Genomic DNA, 16914 nt, shown 5'->3' with positions numbered 1-16914 from the left:
AGAACCATTTATGCGAAATTTAACCGTAGAAAATATCCCCGACGTTCATTGCGGTCGTCTATTCCGAAGATCGTGATTATCTTGCCCGTGGATTTCCCAGCACGTCGCGAGATTAGACGTGGACCTGCTCGTCCGCCCAAGCGGAATAATTGCATTCGTGATTCCAGGAGCGCCGAGAGATTGCAAGGTCGGCGAATGGGGCCCGTGGAGCGCGTGTAGTCGCAGCTGCGGGGTGGGCGAGACCCAGAGGACGCGGAAAGTCACGATAAAGCCGCGCCGGGGTGGCGCACCGTGTCCGCCGTTGAAGGAGACCAAGTGGTGCGGCAGCGTGAACCCGTGCTCCGAGAGCAAGCCGATCGTTGACTATCATTGGTAGTCATCGCCCGTGTCGGTCTCCCTTCCACGTACACGTGCACCAAAGTGACTCTGCTCGCTGACGAAGGATCGTGCGAGCCGAGGACGAGCGAGGAGCGACTTGTGCGAAAAACGCTGGGACGCGAATATAATTAACCCTCGAATGTAACACAGTCATTCGGGTAATCCGGGATGATTTGCGTTAGAACTGGAAATATTCTTAGCTCTTTTTTCCTTAACGTTCGACATATCGATTAAAAGAAATTCTTTAAAACTGATACGTTAGGTCCTGGGATAAAAATAAAAATAATAATAATAAAATAAAAAATTGACCAGCTGAAATACGATTACTTTTGGTCTTATTCTATATTCGCGGTTAAAAATATCGTAAAAAAGTTATAATTGAGGCCAAAAGTAATATTTATCTCGTAACGTAGTGTGTCATTTGAGGGTTAAATATGAAGAAACGGATAGCTGAAAAATGTTATAGGCTGGAAAAGAATATCTTTTTTATCTCTCTCTATCTTTCCTCCCTTTCCTCTCTCCCTTTCCTCTCCTCTCCTTCTTTCTCTATCTCTCTTTCAATAATCATCGCAGCGACAAGGAACATTTATAGGATACATTGCACGAAAATTCATAAATGATATCTAATATCTTACAGCAAAAGAATCGGTAACTGTTGCAGTGATTGCGTTCACGCAAATGGCAATAATGATCGCGCGCGACGTAATTTCGCGTAATCCCGTTGCTATCGAATCCTGTTTAATTAACGAGCACCCATGACAAGGAAAAGCGCAGAATTACGTAATCGAACGGTATAATATATTTCGTTACGATTAGTATTACAGAGCGGCAAACGGAGAGGGGGTGCATTATTGCTATCGGCCGCTTTATTTTACTCGGCTGCATTTATTGTCGTTTGATACCACGACCATCATCAATATTACGCGCACACGTACGCACGTGGGGAAGGGGGGGCGTATCACTCGGACCACAAATATTGAAAACACAAAGATTGCTAAAGAGAAATTCGAACAGCTGCCGACTCGCGTCGTATCGCATTTCCGCGCGTATCACTAAAATGCGTTTGAGGCTCGATTTTCACTCCGAGCGTTTCAATCTTTTTTTGCTTCCGAAATAATTGAACGATCGGGCATTGTTTGTTAAATTTGTTGTAGCGAAGTTACGGTGTAACTGTAAAATAGTAAAAACAAAAGTAAAAAAAAATTTCTTTTTTTTTTTAAACAGGAAAAAGTTACGCGTGTTCCGAATATCTGTTTTAATATAGATGTAAATTACAGTCGTGGACAGATCGATAGCAACACGTTTTCCTTCTTTTTTTTTTTCTTTAATAAATTTTGAGACGCGTTTAGAGAAGAACATTTTTTACATTTAATAAAATATAGTAAAAACAAAATTTAATAAAATGTACGTTTAATATTAAAAATAAAAAAATTTTTTTTTTTTTAATTTAGAGCTTAACTAAATATTATTTTATATAATTAATTATTTTAATGTATATTCCTACTTAATGTCTTCTTCCAACGTCACTGTCGAAAAATATTCTTTTCCAAAGATCAGTAAAACAATTTTAAATCTCAAATAACACTGGGTCGCAGTAACCCAATAGAATTTTCAAACGCTAAAATGTTAAAAAAATTTTTCCATTGTTTTTTTTTAAATATTTCTACCATACTCGTTTTTCCTTAAAGTTAAACATATTAATTACAAAAAATATTTTAAAATTAATACATTTGGCCGCGAGATATAAGCGAAATGAAATAGACCGGTCAGAACAGTGTGCCGTTTGAGGGTATTCATTAAAAAAAAAAAAAAAAAAAAAAAAAATGAAAGTACTTTCTGCGTAAGAAAAACGAGGTCGCCGCTCACGTAGGACATATCGAACAAACGTCAGGGCGAGATGCGCGCTCGCATAAAATTCTAGAATGCGTTTTCTCGCCGAGCTTCTCCTCGTTCGGCGGTATCATCAATGAAAAATATAGCATAAAGAAAAACCCGCAGACTAGGCTGCAGGTTTTTTTTCCATCGTCATCGAGAACTGTGTCCTTCTCACTTTCTCATCTTTTTCTCTCTCTCTCTCTTCCTCTCTCCCTCTTTCTCTCTTCCTCCCCCTCTCTTTCTCTCTTTTCCTCATTTTCCCGTGACGTGGTAGGGAAATTTTTACAAAGATATCACATCAGGTACGTCTTAGGTGAGTGTATTATATCTTAGGCATAAATTTAACAATAACAATTAATAATAATAATAATAATAACTAACATCTAATCGTTAATTATTAGACCTGTATTAATCGCGCTCGCGACGTGGAGCTCGGCGTTGTTGCCCAACATGTTGCGAAGAACGCGAAATTTCACTTCTAAGAGCGTAATTAAACCTCGGCGGACAAGCGGAAAGCGGCAGCTAATCGGAACTAGCGTTTACAGAAACGATAAGAGAAGCACAGGGTTGATCGTATACTATTCAACTTGGTAAAAATTACAAAAGTGGACAAATTTACCAGAACACTTGTAATTTTATTGATCAAGATTTACAATGAATTCGCTCACTTTTGTAATTTTCATCAAGTTGTGGGATACACAATCAACTCCCAAGAAGTAGAAACTGGCGACTGTCGGCGCGAGTTTTGATTAGCTCTCGCTTTCTGCTTCTCCGCGAAGATGTAAATGCGCTGTAAGGACGAACGAGAAGCGACTCTGCTTTGGTAAATGATTCTAAAGGCACAACGCTGAATTCCATAGGTTGACGCACGGCTTGTCCTTCGTATCTAGCGTCGTTCACGATTGCTGTTCTCGTCGGGTATTTAGCGTTAAGCGCGACTTGGACAATCACGAGACTTAACGCGATTGACAAAATTTTAGATCATTTAATCACCGCAATTCGATATTAAAATGTCGAACGTAAAACCGGGAAAGGACCTCGATCTCAACGCACGAATACCTGCCGCATTTAACGCTGAATATACGATAAAAGCCCTCGTAGCTAAAATATTTATTATACATAGTTATGTGCGTTACAAGTTTTTATTTCAATTAAAATATTAATTTCAACGAAAAGTGAACTGTGTCCGTTACCGCGTGTTGCTGTAATTAAATATCGCGTAATTTTTTTTTTTTTTTATCAATTTTAAACGTAATAGCGATGATTTCCCCCGCTGCGTTTCGACAACAAAGCGATACGAGCACGCTGCGTGAAAAAAAAAAAAGTGCTACGAGCGGAAAATGTACAAACTCGTATATTACCGCGCATAATGTCTACGTTTGCTCATTCCGCTATGAACTGATACAAAAAACCAATAGTTGGGTTCAGCAGGAAAACCCGCTTTACAACTGTTGTCGAAATTGTGAATCTCATTCACGTACCTAAAAAGAACAGTGTCGAAATAGAATCAATTTGGCGTTATAGTGACTAAATTATGTTTAAAAAATGACGTAAATTTATCATAATTTGATCAATATAACGTCCAATTAATATTATTTCAACTGTTTGTCATCTTTAAATTTGCTCTCAATTTCGAACGAATTTAGAACCAATACGTCAATCATATTCACATTTCTTTTTTTTTTTTTGTAATAATGTAAAGCAGCTTTTTCTGCTGAACACACGAAATTTTCGCGACGATGACGGACAAACGCTCGATGGGGGTTCGATTACGTATGAAAATTCTCAATCGCGAAATACTACATTACAACGTAATAATTTTTCACAATTAATTTATAACTGACCGTTTAAAAAAAGCTTGTTACACTGTACTTTAAACGATTCCCCTCCTTCCCGTAAAAAGGTATAAAAAAATTCACCGCATCTTGGACAATACTCGTGTAAAATAAGGTAATGTATCGTTTTTATACACATGCAATTTCTGCTCGTGCTTTTTCAAATTTCCAAATTATTAAAGCTCGTCAACGCGGAACGTAATCTCTAAATAAAAATGATAAGTAGAGAGTCCCTCGTACGATGAAAATAATATCTACCGGACAAAACTGGGTACAAAAAAAAAAAAAAGAAAAGAAACCAGACGATCGTGTTGAGGTAAAAAAAAAATGTTTTCTCGAAAGAAAGAGTCGACTAGCTAAGAAGTCACCTTTGGAATCACCACGCCTACATTTATGTGGTACTGTTAATCGGGTTTAGCATGTATGGTGCACTGAGACAAAGATATAGGCACTTTTGGACTCAATCATAATTTTATGATATTTCCAACGATAAATGTGATACTTAATTTGTATAATTGACTTAATCATATTTATTGTTTCATATTTTTATATTATAAAATTATAGTTTGATAAAAAAAAAAAAAAAAAAGTAGCCTCCTTGTCACTTCGTAAACGGTACTCACGATGTTCTCCGTGTTATGTTAAAACCCGACCGGTGTATCGCGAAATTTGTCACGAAACAATATTACACGGCGAAAAGAGAGGACCGCTTTTTATTTTACGGTACGTGTACATACATGTATGTACGTACACAAGCGTGCACACCCACCCACATACACAATACGCAAATATAAATATTTATATATGTATAGGAAGGAGGACTGAGCCGTTGCCGTCTCGCAGTTAGATGCATTAAGGATAAACGTTTTGTAAATGAGTACGCTTTCGTGACACGAGAGCTTCTGTAACAACGGAAGGAGAAGAGGAATGAACACGCTTCGGATAACGATATGCAAATAAATTCCTGAATAAAAACGCTCGAGCTTGATGCGCTCCGGCGTCTTGATGCGCCAGAAGGTTCGCTTCCGTCAGAATCGTGCGACAATTCAAAATTTTTTTCCTTATCTCAGTTCAACAATCGATTCAACTAGAATCTCGATAAAAGCTTTGCTTTCTCTCTCTGCAATCCGAGTGTCGTATATTTTTAATCACACGTTAAATTAATAATTAATTACGATTGCAATTCTTTCTCGTGCAACGCAGTTCATTGTCTTGGTTCTCAATTTTTTTTTTCTCGTTCAACTTAATTTATTGATTTTTTTTTGGCAATATGTTCTTTGCGAGAATCATCTTATCTTAATTTTTTATTAAATATTTGTTGGATGCAACGAGTAAACGCGTTTTCATCTTCCTCTCTTTCCCGTGTTACCAGCGTAACGTGACGATGACAAATCAATGACAGATCAATGAAATAAGTGGAGAGGAATAAGTGGAGTGCCACGATGATGATTCTGTACAAGTCACTGTGCATTTTAGCCATAAGGATAGCCAATAGGATTAGCGACTAAGCCAAAGCATATGTAGCGATGTATAACACATAAGTTTATATTACATAATAAAATGTGTCGAGAAAATAAGCGGGCTCCTTTCTCGATCTTCGAATACATAATATTTTTCACTTGCGACGTATGGATGGTATTCGTATATAATAAAGTAGCAATTATTTCAGAATTTGTGTGATTTCTCTCTTTCTCTCTCTCTCTTTCTCTCTCTTTCTTTTGTTGTTATCCAGGCTTTTAATAGCCACAAATGTCATCGCACTTAAGTGTCTTTTTTGAAAATAAATCTTCATATAACAATTTTATTATTTGTTAAAAAATCGTAAAGTATAGAAAATACGGTTTAAATAGCATTTTAAAAATTAATTAATTTCTTTATCGCATACATATTTGAAAAAAAAATACGCGAAAATGCTATATTTTATAAATACTTTTATATGTTAATTTCATGTGTGTATATAGTATAATAATATAAGTAATTTCTTTCTTCTTATTATTATTACTCAAACAAACCATGCGCACGCTTCGTGTGAGCTGTTTTTCGAAAGAAAAAAAAAATTATGCGACTTACCTGCATGCACGATCCATCTGCATGAACTTCAGCGGAATTGTACAGTTCTGCCGATGACTGTAACATAAAAAGGAAAATATTACTGTAGACATGTATATTAATATATTAGTTAATAAGATTAATAAAAACGTAACGTAGCAAACTCATTAACAAAATTTTTCGAGTCAAATGTTTGAAAAGTCGGCTCTTTACTTTTTTTTCAAACCGAGATTTTTAAGGTTAAAGAATGTGCTACAATCTACGAGACATTATAATGCTGATAATAACAGCTATTATTGTTACATTACTCAGCTGAAGGAGCTTGACGAGATGAAAGCCGCTGCTATAAGTATGCAATTACATTGTCGTAAGTATGTAACTACGCCGGAAGTAAGCAATTTCGAGTCAAATTATGGAGCCGAACGAGTTCTATCTCTCGCGTCTCCACTATTTTCCACCCCCGGTTCCATCTCGCCGCCGCATCGCTGCCATGGTAAATGGCGATGATTCGAGAATTTACGCTTCAAGGAAATCGATCGTTATGGAAATAGCGGTTTTCCCCTTTCTTTCTCTCCCTCCGCCTACATAACAACCATTTAACTATGTTACTGCGAAATTTCGATTATGCAAAAAATATATAACGTACACAGCAATAATTTACATATTCAGCGACTTCTTTGCATATTTTTTTTTCCGCACCGCTTTAGATTTGTTTGCTCTATTGAAATATAATATAACATTGTATAAAATATTATTTTTATTGACTGACAATAGTATTGTTTCGTTGCATTAAATAATTTTATTTAAATAAAAAAAATATTTAAAAAGAACAATGATTTAGGTCCTTATTTAAATATAAAACAATTTCTTGTTTAATTTTGCAATATATTGTTCAGAAAAATGAAACACCTTTATGAATAAAAATACCAAAAAAATATATATATACGATTTAATTAACGAAAAGTTGTTTCTTTCATTCAATTAAAATTTTGTCAACAAAGCGAAGCCAATAAGAATAAGCTTCACGTGCTTTCAGACTATGTTAATTAACATATCGTTCTATCAAATGATAAATAAAATTGCACTTGTGCCCGCCGACGAGAAAGTCGCAGCGTCAATCCAAAATAAGATACAGTCTTCTTAGCGTACTCGAGGTAACAAACGCAGAGAACCGAAAACGACGGTATTGTTGAGCTTCGGTTTGAAATCCATTTTTCGCAAGTACCCAGCTCTCTCAGCTCGCCGCGACGACCGAGCGGCGTCCATCGAAAACGCACGCGATGCAAGGGTCCTATTCATCTCTCGCCATTCTTGGCGATCCTACTCGACGGGGTTGTTTCTCTCGCTCCCTCGTGCTCTTTCACGTTCCCGTTTCAACAAACTAGACGAGTGACGGTAAACCCCGAAGAGAGAAAAAGCACGGCAAGTAAGTGGGCGAGGGAGGCAAGCAAAGTCGCGTCCAATCCCGACCGCGTTTATTCGACTCCTCTTACTTCTTATTTTCTCGAATCCTCAGTTCTTGGCCATGTCACCGTATGCGCTTTATTATGCCGCGTATTTCGTTACTTCGTCTCTCTTTCTTTTTTTTTATCCTTTTATTCTTTTTTTTTTCTTTTTCTTTATATTTCGTTTTGTATCTTGTCCTCTTTTTATTGGTCGTTTCTCGTGTAAAGTGGACGCTCGGGATAATATTTGTTGAAAGGAAACACCGGAGCGAGAATGGCAAGGACGTGTCGCGCACAGGACTCTTTTAAGGCAATTGCTCTCATTGCCACTTTCACCTTTGACGTACGATTATAGAGCACAATGGTGTTCGTAATATACAATCAAAATGTTTCGCTCGAGTTACAGATTATCTACGAAAATATCGAGCACAGCTTCGAAAGGACTAAATAATAATTGATTACAATCTCTCGAAAATATTTCTTTCAGAAATAAAATAAGAGGATAAAAATTAATATATATGAGAACCGGAGCAATGCGGTAAAAAATCATTGGAATAATTAAATACGGAATTAATTTGAAGATAAAAATATCCAGCTGGAATAGCAATGCAGCTCCTTATCGACTAGACGGCCTTCAAGAAGCTACAAGCGGCACTAATAATCGTCCCTCTGGGACGATTCCACCCGTTCGTTGTTATCACGCAACATTACCCCAAGATAAAGCGTTCGACGCAGCGATAGCAATGGCGCTGCTGCAAAATTGCATAGAAAAGGTCGTAGAAGTAACAATCGAAAGTAACATAATAGTACAATTTCTTTCTAACGTCAAATCGTAGTGAGAAAAGTTTTACACTTTATTATTAATAATCTTTATCGACATTTTTATCCACCGAAGTGAAACGTTGCGTGCGAACATTAAAATATTTCTTTTTTTTTTAATTACCGCATAAATTAAATAACAGATTGGTCAGATGGGCTGTGTTTTGAAAAGTATTGAAATTTTACAATCAAATATGAAAAGCTTGATACGAAATAATTAGCTATTTAGATTTAAAAATTAATAACATGAATTTAAGATTATATACGGAAATATAAATATTTATTAAAATGGTAAGCTTGCTAATTTACAGCTTATCCATAAATCAGCTTTTAAAAAACAGCATTGCAATCTGCGCAGGCTGATAAAATCGATTTATCGTGGCTCGTTTATAGCTCTCGTTTAAGCATACACGTATTCAATTCGTTTATTTGCGTGTTTGTTAAAAATAGTGTGATCCGTATGCGAGTGTAATAGACAAATGCGAATCAAACAATCCTTGTTTTACTTTTTTTAATTAAACAATATCTCTTTTTTTTTCGATCAAACAATATTATTTAACGCAGCAAAACAATACTCTTTTTCAGTCTATAAAAATAATGTTTCGTATAATATTATGTTAGTTGAAGAAAACAAAGAATTCTAGCAAACGGAGGTAAACTTTTCAAAGGCGTCGTTCTCTCTGTAGAAGATCGACCGCAGTCACTCACATAATAGAGATATTACCGTGAGGGACACGTGCGCCTGGCTAGAAACGGGGATAGCCGAGGGTTCATAAAATTAATAACCCATAAATTTCTAGGAATATTGCCAGGAAAATTACTTCGACATATATTACCACGTCTCTGGTCGACTAACTCCGGCATCTTCTCCCCCGAAACTTCCCATTGTGCCGAGGGCGTGGAAAACGATCAGCGTTTGGCACGCCAGCGTCGTTTTCTTTATCGATTTGACGTAACGGAGGGATTAACAAATTATTTCATTTCGCCTGTTAATCTTCGTTAACGCGTGCCGCATTTATCTTGCGCGACAGACAATCCTACAGCACAAACGGCGCACTGTTCTGATTGCTCGATAATTCTTTTTATAAAAATATGTGTGGCCACAAAGTAAAAAAATGTAACGCCGTTTACTGGTCCGTTTCTCAAAAGAGTAACCTGTACTTTCCAATTCTGACTAAGCGAATTGTGTTAAAAAAAAAAAAACAATAACGCCGTATGCGTTGAACAAAGCTAGATATTATTATCGCGTGAAAAACAAAAAGACGTTGCTGTTGATACAACGACTTTTAGCAGGAAGGGAAACAGTTTTCGTTGAAGTCAGCGGATCTTTCGCCGAGTTACTTCGTCTACGAAATCTATTAGATGCTCGCGGACCGTCCCCGGAGATGCTGCCGCCGAACTACAGACTCTCTTCCCCGCGATCGAAAAGAGACGGAGTCTCCTACAACCGAGTTCAAAGATGTTGCGCTCAAGGCCGTTTAAACTTTACACGCGAGACGTTCCTCATGCACCATATCGAGGCACGGACTTTTCAAGAATCTTTTGCTCTCCCCCCGTCGTCTCCCTTTGACTCTCTCTTACTATCGTCGCTCGAAAACTTTCACGACGTTCCAGATAAAGCCGGGGCGAAAAGCAGGCGCGATGAAATCGAGCTCGGAGGAAGCGTCTCGTAAATTAGGTAAAATTCTGTTTACCTTTTTCGCCGCGCACAAAAACAACGACGATCAAAGGCGAAAGTCTTCTTGCGAGGAATATTTTTTTTTACTTTGTTTCTTTTTTTTTTTCTTTATCATTGCGACAATTAAATTCAGCCTGCGCTTTCGTTCAATTAATAAATCCACGCTGTTGATTAATGTGCCGTCCAAATCGTGCAGCTTTGCTAAATAATTAATGATAAATACTCTTAAATGTACCCGCGTGGAAATTAAACCTAAACTGTTATCTAGTGATTAGCTAGCCAATCCGTGGTTTATTACCGTGTATCATATAGTCCATGTACCATTACCATATACGTGGTTTATTACCACATAAATTTACGGGTTATCTCGTGACTGTCTAGCAAAACTGTCTGGCACTGACAAGCCAGAAATGTAACGCTAGACGATTGTTACCGCCTAATAACGAGCTAAAAAAGCTGGATATCTAAACGTTTTTCGCCGCGTTTAGTCTACTGTTATGTTGCGTGTTGATCTTACGCAACGTACGACTGCCGAATTCGCCGGGCAAACCGGTTCTCGCCGCGGTAGTGTGCGTACGTGGGTTTGTTGACATCTGGCCGGCACCTTGCGCTCGAAGATCGTAAGGTGGAGGACGCGCGGAACGGCGGACGGCGAGAACCGGCCTGCCCGACGAATTCGGCAGTCGAGCGAGCGTTGCGTAAGGTCAGAACACAACAGTAAACAAGTACGCGGACAAAAAACATTTAGATATCTATCTTTCCTAGCTCGCTAGCAGCCGGTATTAAATACCTCGCCGCTTGACTCGCGCTGGACAGTGTCTAGACGGATACGCCGATCCGACTGAATTTCTAACAAATATTTATATTTGAATCGACTATAAATATCATATAATTGTAGGAAGAGCTAAAGGTAACTTGATCGCCTTCTCAGCGTAAACAGTATGTATTTTCGATTCCGACCCAAAACACTCTTTTAAATAAAAGCTTGTTGCTTTTTGAAGCGACAGATAGCGACAAAACGTTTCTTGTGAATACTTCGAAAAAAAAAAAAAAAAATTCAAATGCTCTATACGTACATAGTGCAATGACATGAATAACAGGTGAAACGCGGATATAGAAAGAATGATATCCTCGCACGCTTCATCAATCAATGGGCAGATGCCAACTGCGACCCGGGCGGGCGATCTGTCGATAGTTCCACAACACATTCCGTTCGATGTGACAGATCGTTCGCAGCCCAACGTGTCGTAATTTTCCACTTTGCAAATAGTCGGCGACTCGTAAAGAATATTCTCCTTCAACTAATGACTTTATACTATAAACGTGCAATATTAATAAAAGATAATAAGAACGTATCTTTTATTTTTTAAGCTTGTTTCTTTTTTTTTTTTTACCGAAAGATACTGTTCGATAAATTCTTCAACGACTTTCTATTAATAATTTTTTAATGTTTTTAATTGCACGACGCGCATTTTATTCGCGTCGTCTAATCTCGCGCGACACAATTGCCGGAGAAATATAAATAAAAGCAAATAGTATGCATGTACGCCTGCGAGCGAGCTGCGGGATAAAATGTTCCATAAAGATGCAAATAGCCGAGTGGCGTCCGAAATGAGAAATATCGAGTATCGTTCGCGGAAAGGGAGAAGATCGGTAGCCGTGCGCTCTTCGGCTTCCGCCTATGGAGGATTCCTCCCCTTTGCCGCGTATCAGCCGTGTTTGCACGAGACATTCAAAATCCATTTCGGCATGAACGCCGCCCACCCGATCATTTTTTTTACAGCGCGACCCAATTCGCGAAGCTATTTCACGCCTACACTTCGCGAACGATTGCTCGAACGTCAAGATAACGTGAATTTGTTGCTAATTATTCTGTTTACCTTTCCCGCTTTTCCTCTTTTTCTGTTTTATTTGTTTCATTTTTTATTAGGTTTTTTCTTCTCGATTGTATTAAAGTAACATAATTTAATTACTTTAACATATTTATATATTATATATATTTATGAACAAACGCGAAATTTACACACGAAGGAAAGCCGCACTCCTCGAGGTTCGAATCAATGATCATAATCTGATTATTCATGGCGTTTCAGCGACGATTGCGCTTTATATACCTATTGAACTTTATCGTTGTTCGAGTTGTGCGATAATTATGCTCGATAAAGGGCGCAGTCTCGTGGACGCCTTTCCACTTCGAGAAAGCAACTTTCCCCCCGGGATACGTGTGAGCTACTTCGATAAAGCCAGATGCGAATAGCGAGATGAATATAATGTAAAGGCAGGCATAAACTCATTCGCGAGCTTCACGACGTGATAAGATTCAAGCTGCGGATACTGACTATCTCTGAAATGCCAGCAAAGTATCTGAGTTACTCGCTTAAAAAATTTAAGAAAAACTACTACGCTGCAAGTTGAAATTAATGTGAAAATGTCAATAAGCTCGTCAGAACTCTATAAATTGCACTAAAAAAAAATGGAAAAACTCCGGTCGTTGTCCCGATTAAAATGGCCCACCTGCGCAAAGCACCCAGCGACGAAGTTAAAAATAACTCTGTACGGTTTCTAATGACAGCATCCAAAGCCTCCCGACTGTTTATCGATGTTCGGGGAGGAAGAAGTGGAAATTAGTGAACTCAGAAGTACACCTTGCAAACGGAAAGCGGGAGAGGAATTCGTTATGCTCTCTTCGTGGAGGGTGTTACCCTCCTCTGAGAAGGAAACGAGGGAGACCGAGCAGAAGACCGAGAAAGAGACGGACAGAGAGAGGCAGATACAGAAACAGAAACAGAGACAGAAAAAGAGACAGTGAGAGAAAAAGAGAGAGAGAGAGATAGGGGAGGTAAGGGAGGGAGGAAAGGGAGAGAGATAAGGGAAATACTGGTTTGGCATCTACGCAATTTCCTTCATTAGCATCAAATTTCCGCAGGATACTCCCTTCCCACTTCATCTTGCCACTCTATCAACGCGTTTCTCTCCATCTCTCGCGGCTTCCTCTACCTCCCTTTCTCAATCGCGATCTACATCCCCGGCGAAGCTCACCCTCTCGTCCGCTCGCGGCGAGTCCTGTACGTCCCCCAGCCGGTATTCCCGACCGCCTCTTTCTGCCTCCGTCGACGCGTCCCGCCAAATCTCGGGACTCGAGATTGAAATACACGGTATCCGCGTTGTCGCCGCCCATTGCAATTTGGTTAGTAAACTGAAGCCCGTTAAATATATGCGTAGACTTGCGTAAGGAGACCGGGAGATAAACCAGAGATGAATTTCACGCTAACATCGATCTCCGTGCGACTGAAGATCCGTGCTTCAACTCCGCGAATAAGGCGTATCAATGTTCGGTATTGTTCTTCTTGACGTTAATTCAATTAACTCCATTCGTATAATTAACCTCGTGAAGTAAAAATGCTGCTTTTGCAACTGTTGTACAATTTTGTGCTATTCATTGCTTTGTGTTTTTAAATCTATTTCGGCTAAGATTAAGAGTATATGTCAATCGAATTCGCGACACGTGCGAATCAATTCGTCTTTCGCGGATTGCAATTAAAAAAAATGGTGCGTTTAATGCTTTTTAATGATTTTTCATTTGCAATGGCATTGTTGCGTATCGCGGACACAGCATCGGGTAAATGAATTATTTATAGGCCACGGCGTTCACAAGCGCGCAATTGGGTGTATAACAATTGAGCCGTACGCATTGGCGTACAACAATAGCGCGTAAATGTATGGGTGGGATAATGCGATTATGCCTCATAAAATGTGCGTTGTAAAATTATTAATTCCGCGAAAAAGTAATACGAGTCGTCAGATAACTGCAGCTATAACTGTACGATGAATTATAATTGTATATTATTAAGACAATCTCTTGAAAAAATGCTCTATTAAGTAATAAACTTAACTGCGTATCGTCGCACAATACACAAAAATCAATAATTAATTTGTTCGAGCAATATATAATGTTTAGAAATTAATTACACTGAGAAAAAAATTATCTAAAAAAAAAAAAATGTGTTTAGTTCAAGAGAAGCATTTGTTCAGCGGATCCTTACATACAATTCCAATTTTAACAGAAATTTCTTAAAGCTTCAAAGATTTAATAAAAAAATTAACAAATTTGTTAAAAAAAAAAAAAGACTGCATCAACTGGGCGTATTTGCGAAACGAAAGGAATGATCGTTCTGATAAACCGATGCACTTTCTTCTTCACTTCCATTTCGATATCAGCGTGGACATCCCGCTGGATTCCTCTCGGGATATCGAAGTGGACATGACAGAGTCGATATATAAAGGATCTCTGAAATAGATTTAAAGAGACGAATGCACCTCTCATGTAAAACCATTTGGTAAATCACATCATATCTCGCGTGCAGAGCGCAAAGTGCACTCACCCCGCCTGGCTGCATTGTCTGCGGCTCCCAGTCGATGCCGTCCGAGATCAAATATCGTTTACCTTAATTCTTGGCGACGACCAAAATGCAATTTTCGCGCAAACTCCGCCGAGAACCCGAATGCGGAGTTCCGCGCGAGGCGCCGATGTAAACTGCGACTAGCCGGGAATCCTCGATTTGTTTGCAAGCGATCAAATTTGATGGCATTTCGCGGGTACGGAGAATGGACGAAAATACCACTGCGGTCATCGCGAATCGGAAATCAATCAAGCACGAATTGTTCTGAGCTTCTTGAAATTGCAGTAATGGAATTAAATAATTAATCTTGTTAAATTATAAATGATGAGCCCAATTTCAATCAGAGAAATGTTATACGTATGTATAATAAATATTATATATTATTTAAGATTTTAATATTATTTTTTTAAAATAAATATAATATTTATAATATATAAATCTAATGCATATGCATAACTTTTGTTATAACTATAAATAAACTATGTAAAAAAAAAAAAAAAAACAACTTATTTCCACGTTTATGTTATGCAAAATGCAAAATGATAATCAACGTTATTGGGTATTCAATGGGCAGTAGATGCCTCGAACCTCGCGTTTCAGTGGGACCACCTTTTCCTTCCCTTCAACTACTTTTTAACCTTGCACGTGATAACCTAACCGGAATGATTGTCAGGAGGGGCAAACCAAATTACAGGTTTACCTGGAATGCGTACGGACGGATTTCACAACGTGATCCTCAGTCCCGAACGTGGTTGCCTGGATGACGAGACTTTTCCTGGCCGGCACACGGTAATACCACACGGTGCCTGGCATTGAGGATCGAATTGAAGGACAGGATCATAAATTGCGATCAACGGATGAGAGGAGGGGAAGACGATGACCGCTCATCCTTCACCACCGCTACTGCGCTTCTTGATGGTCTAAAGCACACAAGTTGATCGCATTTTATGATCCTAATAGGGCCATTTCTACCAACACCGACCAATTTTAATCACGGTGCCACTTACTTTCCATCTCGCATTCTGAATTCTTAGAACGTCATCCCCTCAAATTCTTAGAATTGCTTCTTCGAATTCTCAGAGTTCAGTTCTTCGAATACATGCAGCGAGATAAAGAGCAGGTTTTTCTGTGATCAAAGTTGATCGGTGCTCGTAGAAATGGCCCCTTAAAAGTGGCCCACTGACTTTTCGGATTTACTTGCCCAATATCAGATTATCGGATCCCAACGGGATCCGATGTTAAGATCCGCGGCCTGTCCTTATAACTAAACTGTAATAAACATAAGCTCTCTCGAGAAACACTGTACTCGCGCACTTCATGAATTTGGTGTCTTAATGCGTAAAATCAACATTTCAACGGACATTTAAAGTTTAATTCTCGAGACAGAAATTCTAGATCATAAATATAAATCATAATACCGGATTAATGTAATTTAACTTAGCAATTAATGACTATCAAATTAATATGTATTTAAGATCGTAGACATCAAGTGATCGATATACGAACTAAACATGTTTATAACATACATACGTCTACAAGCCTTGTATCAAAGAAAAAGTAAATAGTAGAAACTTTTGCAAAAAAAAAAAAAAAAGTTTTACCAATTTTTAACTGTTATTTTTTTTCTTATCTTTTAATTATCTCTGTTGTAAATTAACGTTAAATTTTGCCACTTTATTTTACAATCTATATATTTTAAACATATTACAGTACGAGACCGTCGTATAAAAATAATAAAGCCTCGAATTGAAGATGCGCTCAGTGGGAGTGAACGCAGGGCCTTGTCGGCCGACTAAACCGTGCGGGAAAAGAAGGAAAATGAAAAGACCACGGTGAGATAAAGGGGTGATGGTGGTGCGATATCGAATGTCGGATTGCTGCCGTCGGGCTCTGGAAAAAGGAGCTCTAAAAGGGGCATGGCAAAATTGCGGAAGAATTGCGATGCACATACCTATAAAAGACGGCCTGTCAATAGCATGGACCCGCCACCACCGCATCGTGCGCGATTTCAATCGGTGTCTTCTCTTTTCCACCCACCCGCCCCCTCCCTCTTTTCGATCCCCTTTCTCTTCTAAAGCGATACCGTGGCGCATACAAGGCGCCACGGCCATACGTATGCATGTCACAGAATGCTCGCACCTGCGCAAGCACAGGACCGGATTTCCGCGTGAAAGCTAGCGGGATAGGTAAGCGGGGAAATTGAGATAGCATAATTTCGCGGCAAGGTGAATCTCCGGAGTGCATCGGCGCTCAAACATAAAATAAAACACGTCAATCTTTATTCCCCGTCGAAAGGTGCGTGAGAAACGTAAACCTGTAATTTTTTCCGCGCTCGTTTATGTAGTACTTGAAAGTTTGAGTAAAGGAAAAAGACAAGGAAAAAGACTTATTAAACAATCGAAAAGATTCTTTTTCCTTCTCGACAAGTTTCTCTC

At 38.7% G+C, this 16914-nt stretch overlaps 1 protein-coding gene across 1 annotated transcript in view; it reads left to right on the top strand.

Moving 5' to 3' along the window:
* The window catches only part of LOC139106384 (spondin-1), a 179001-nt gene extending 176794 nt beyond the window's left edge, over positions 1 to 2207 (top strand). The window contains exon 7 of the mRNA XM_070663113.1: positions 168 to 2207. Coding sequence (XP_070519214.1) covers positions 168 to 376 — 209 coding nt within the window. The 3' untranslated portion in view covers positions 377 to 2207. The remainder of the gene's footprint in view (positions 1 to 167) is intronic.
* The last annotated feature ends 14707 nt before the right edge of the window (positions 2208 to 16914 follow it).

Source organism: Cardiocondyla obscurior, linkage group LG11 (genome assembly GCF_019399895.1).
Source record: "Cardiocondyla obscurior isolate alpha-2009 linkage group LG11, Cobs3.1, whole genome shotgun sequence".
Classification (NCBI taxonomy): Eukaryota; Metazoa; Arthropoda; class Insecta; order Hymenoptera; family Formicidae; genus Cardiocondyla; species Cardiocondyla obscurior.
Note: the sequence above shows the minus strand (reverse complement) of the source record. Positions and strands in the feature narration are given on the sequence as shown.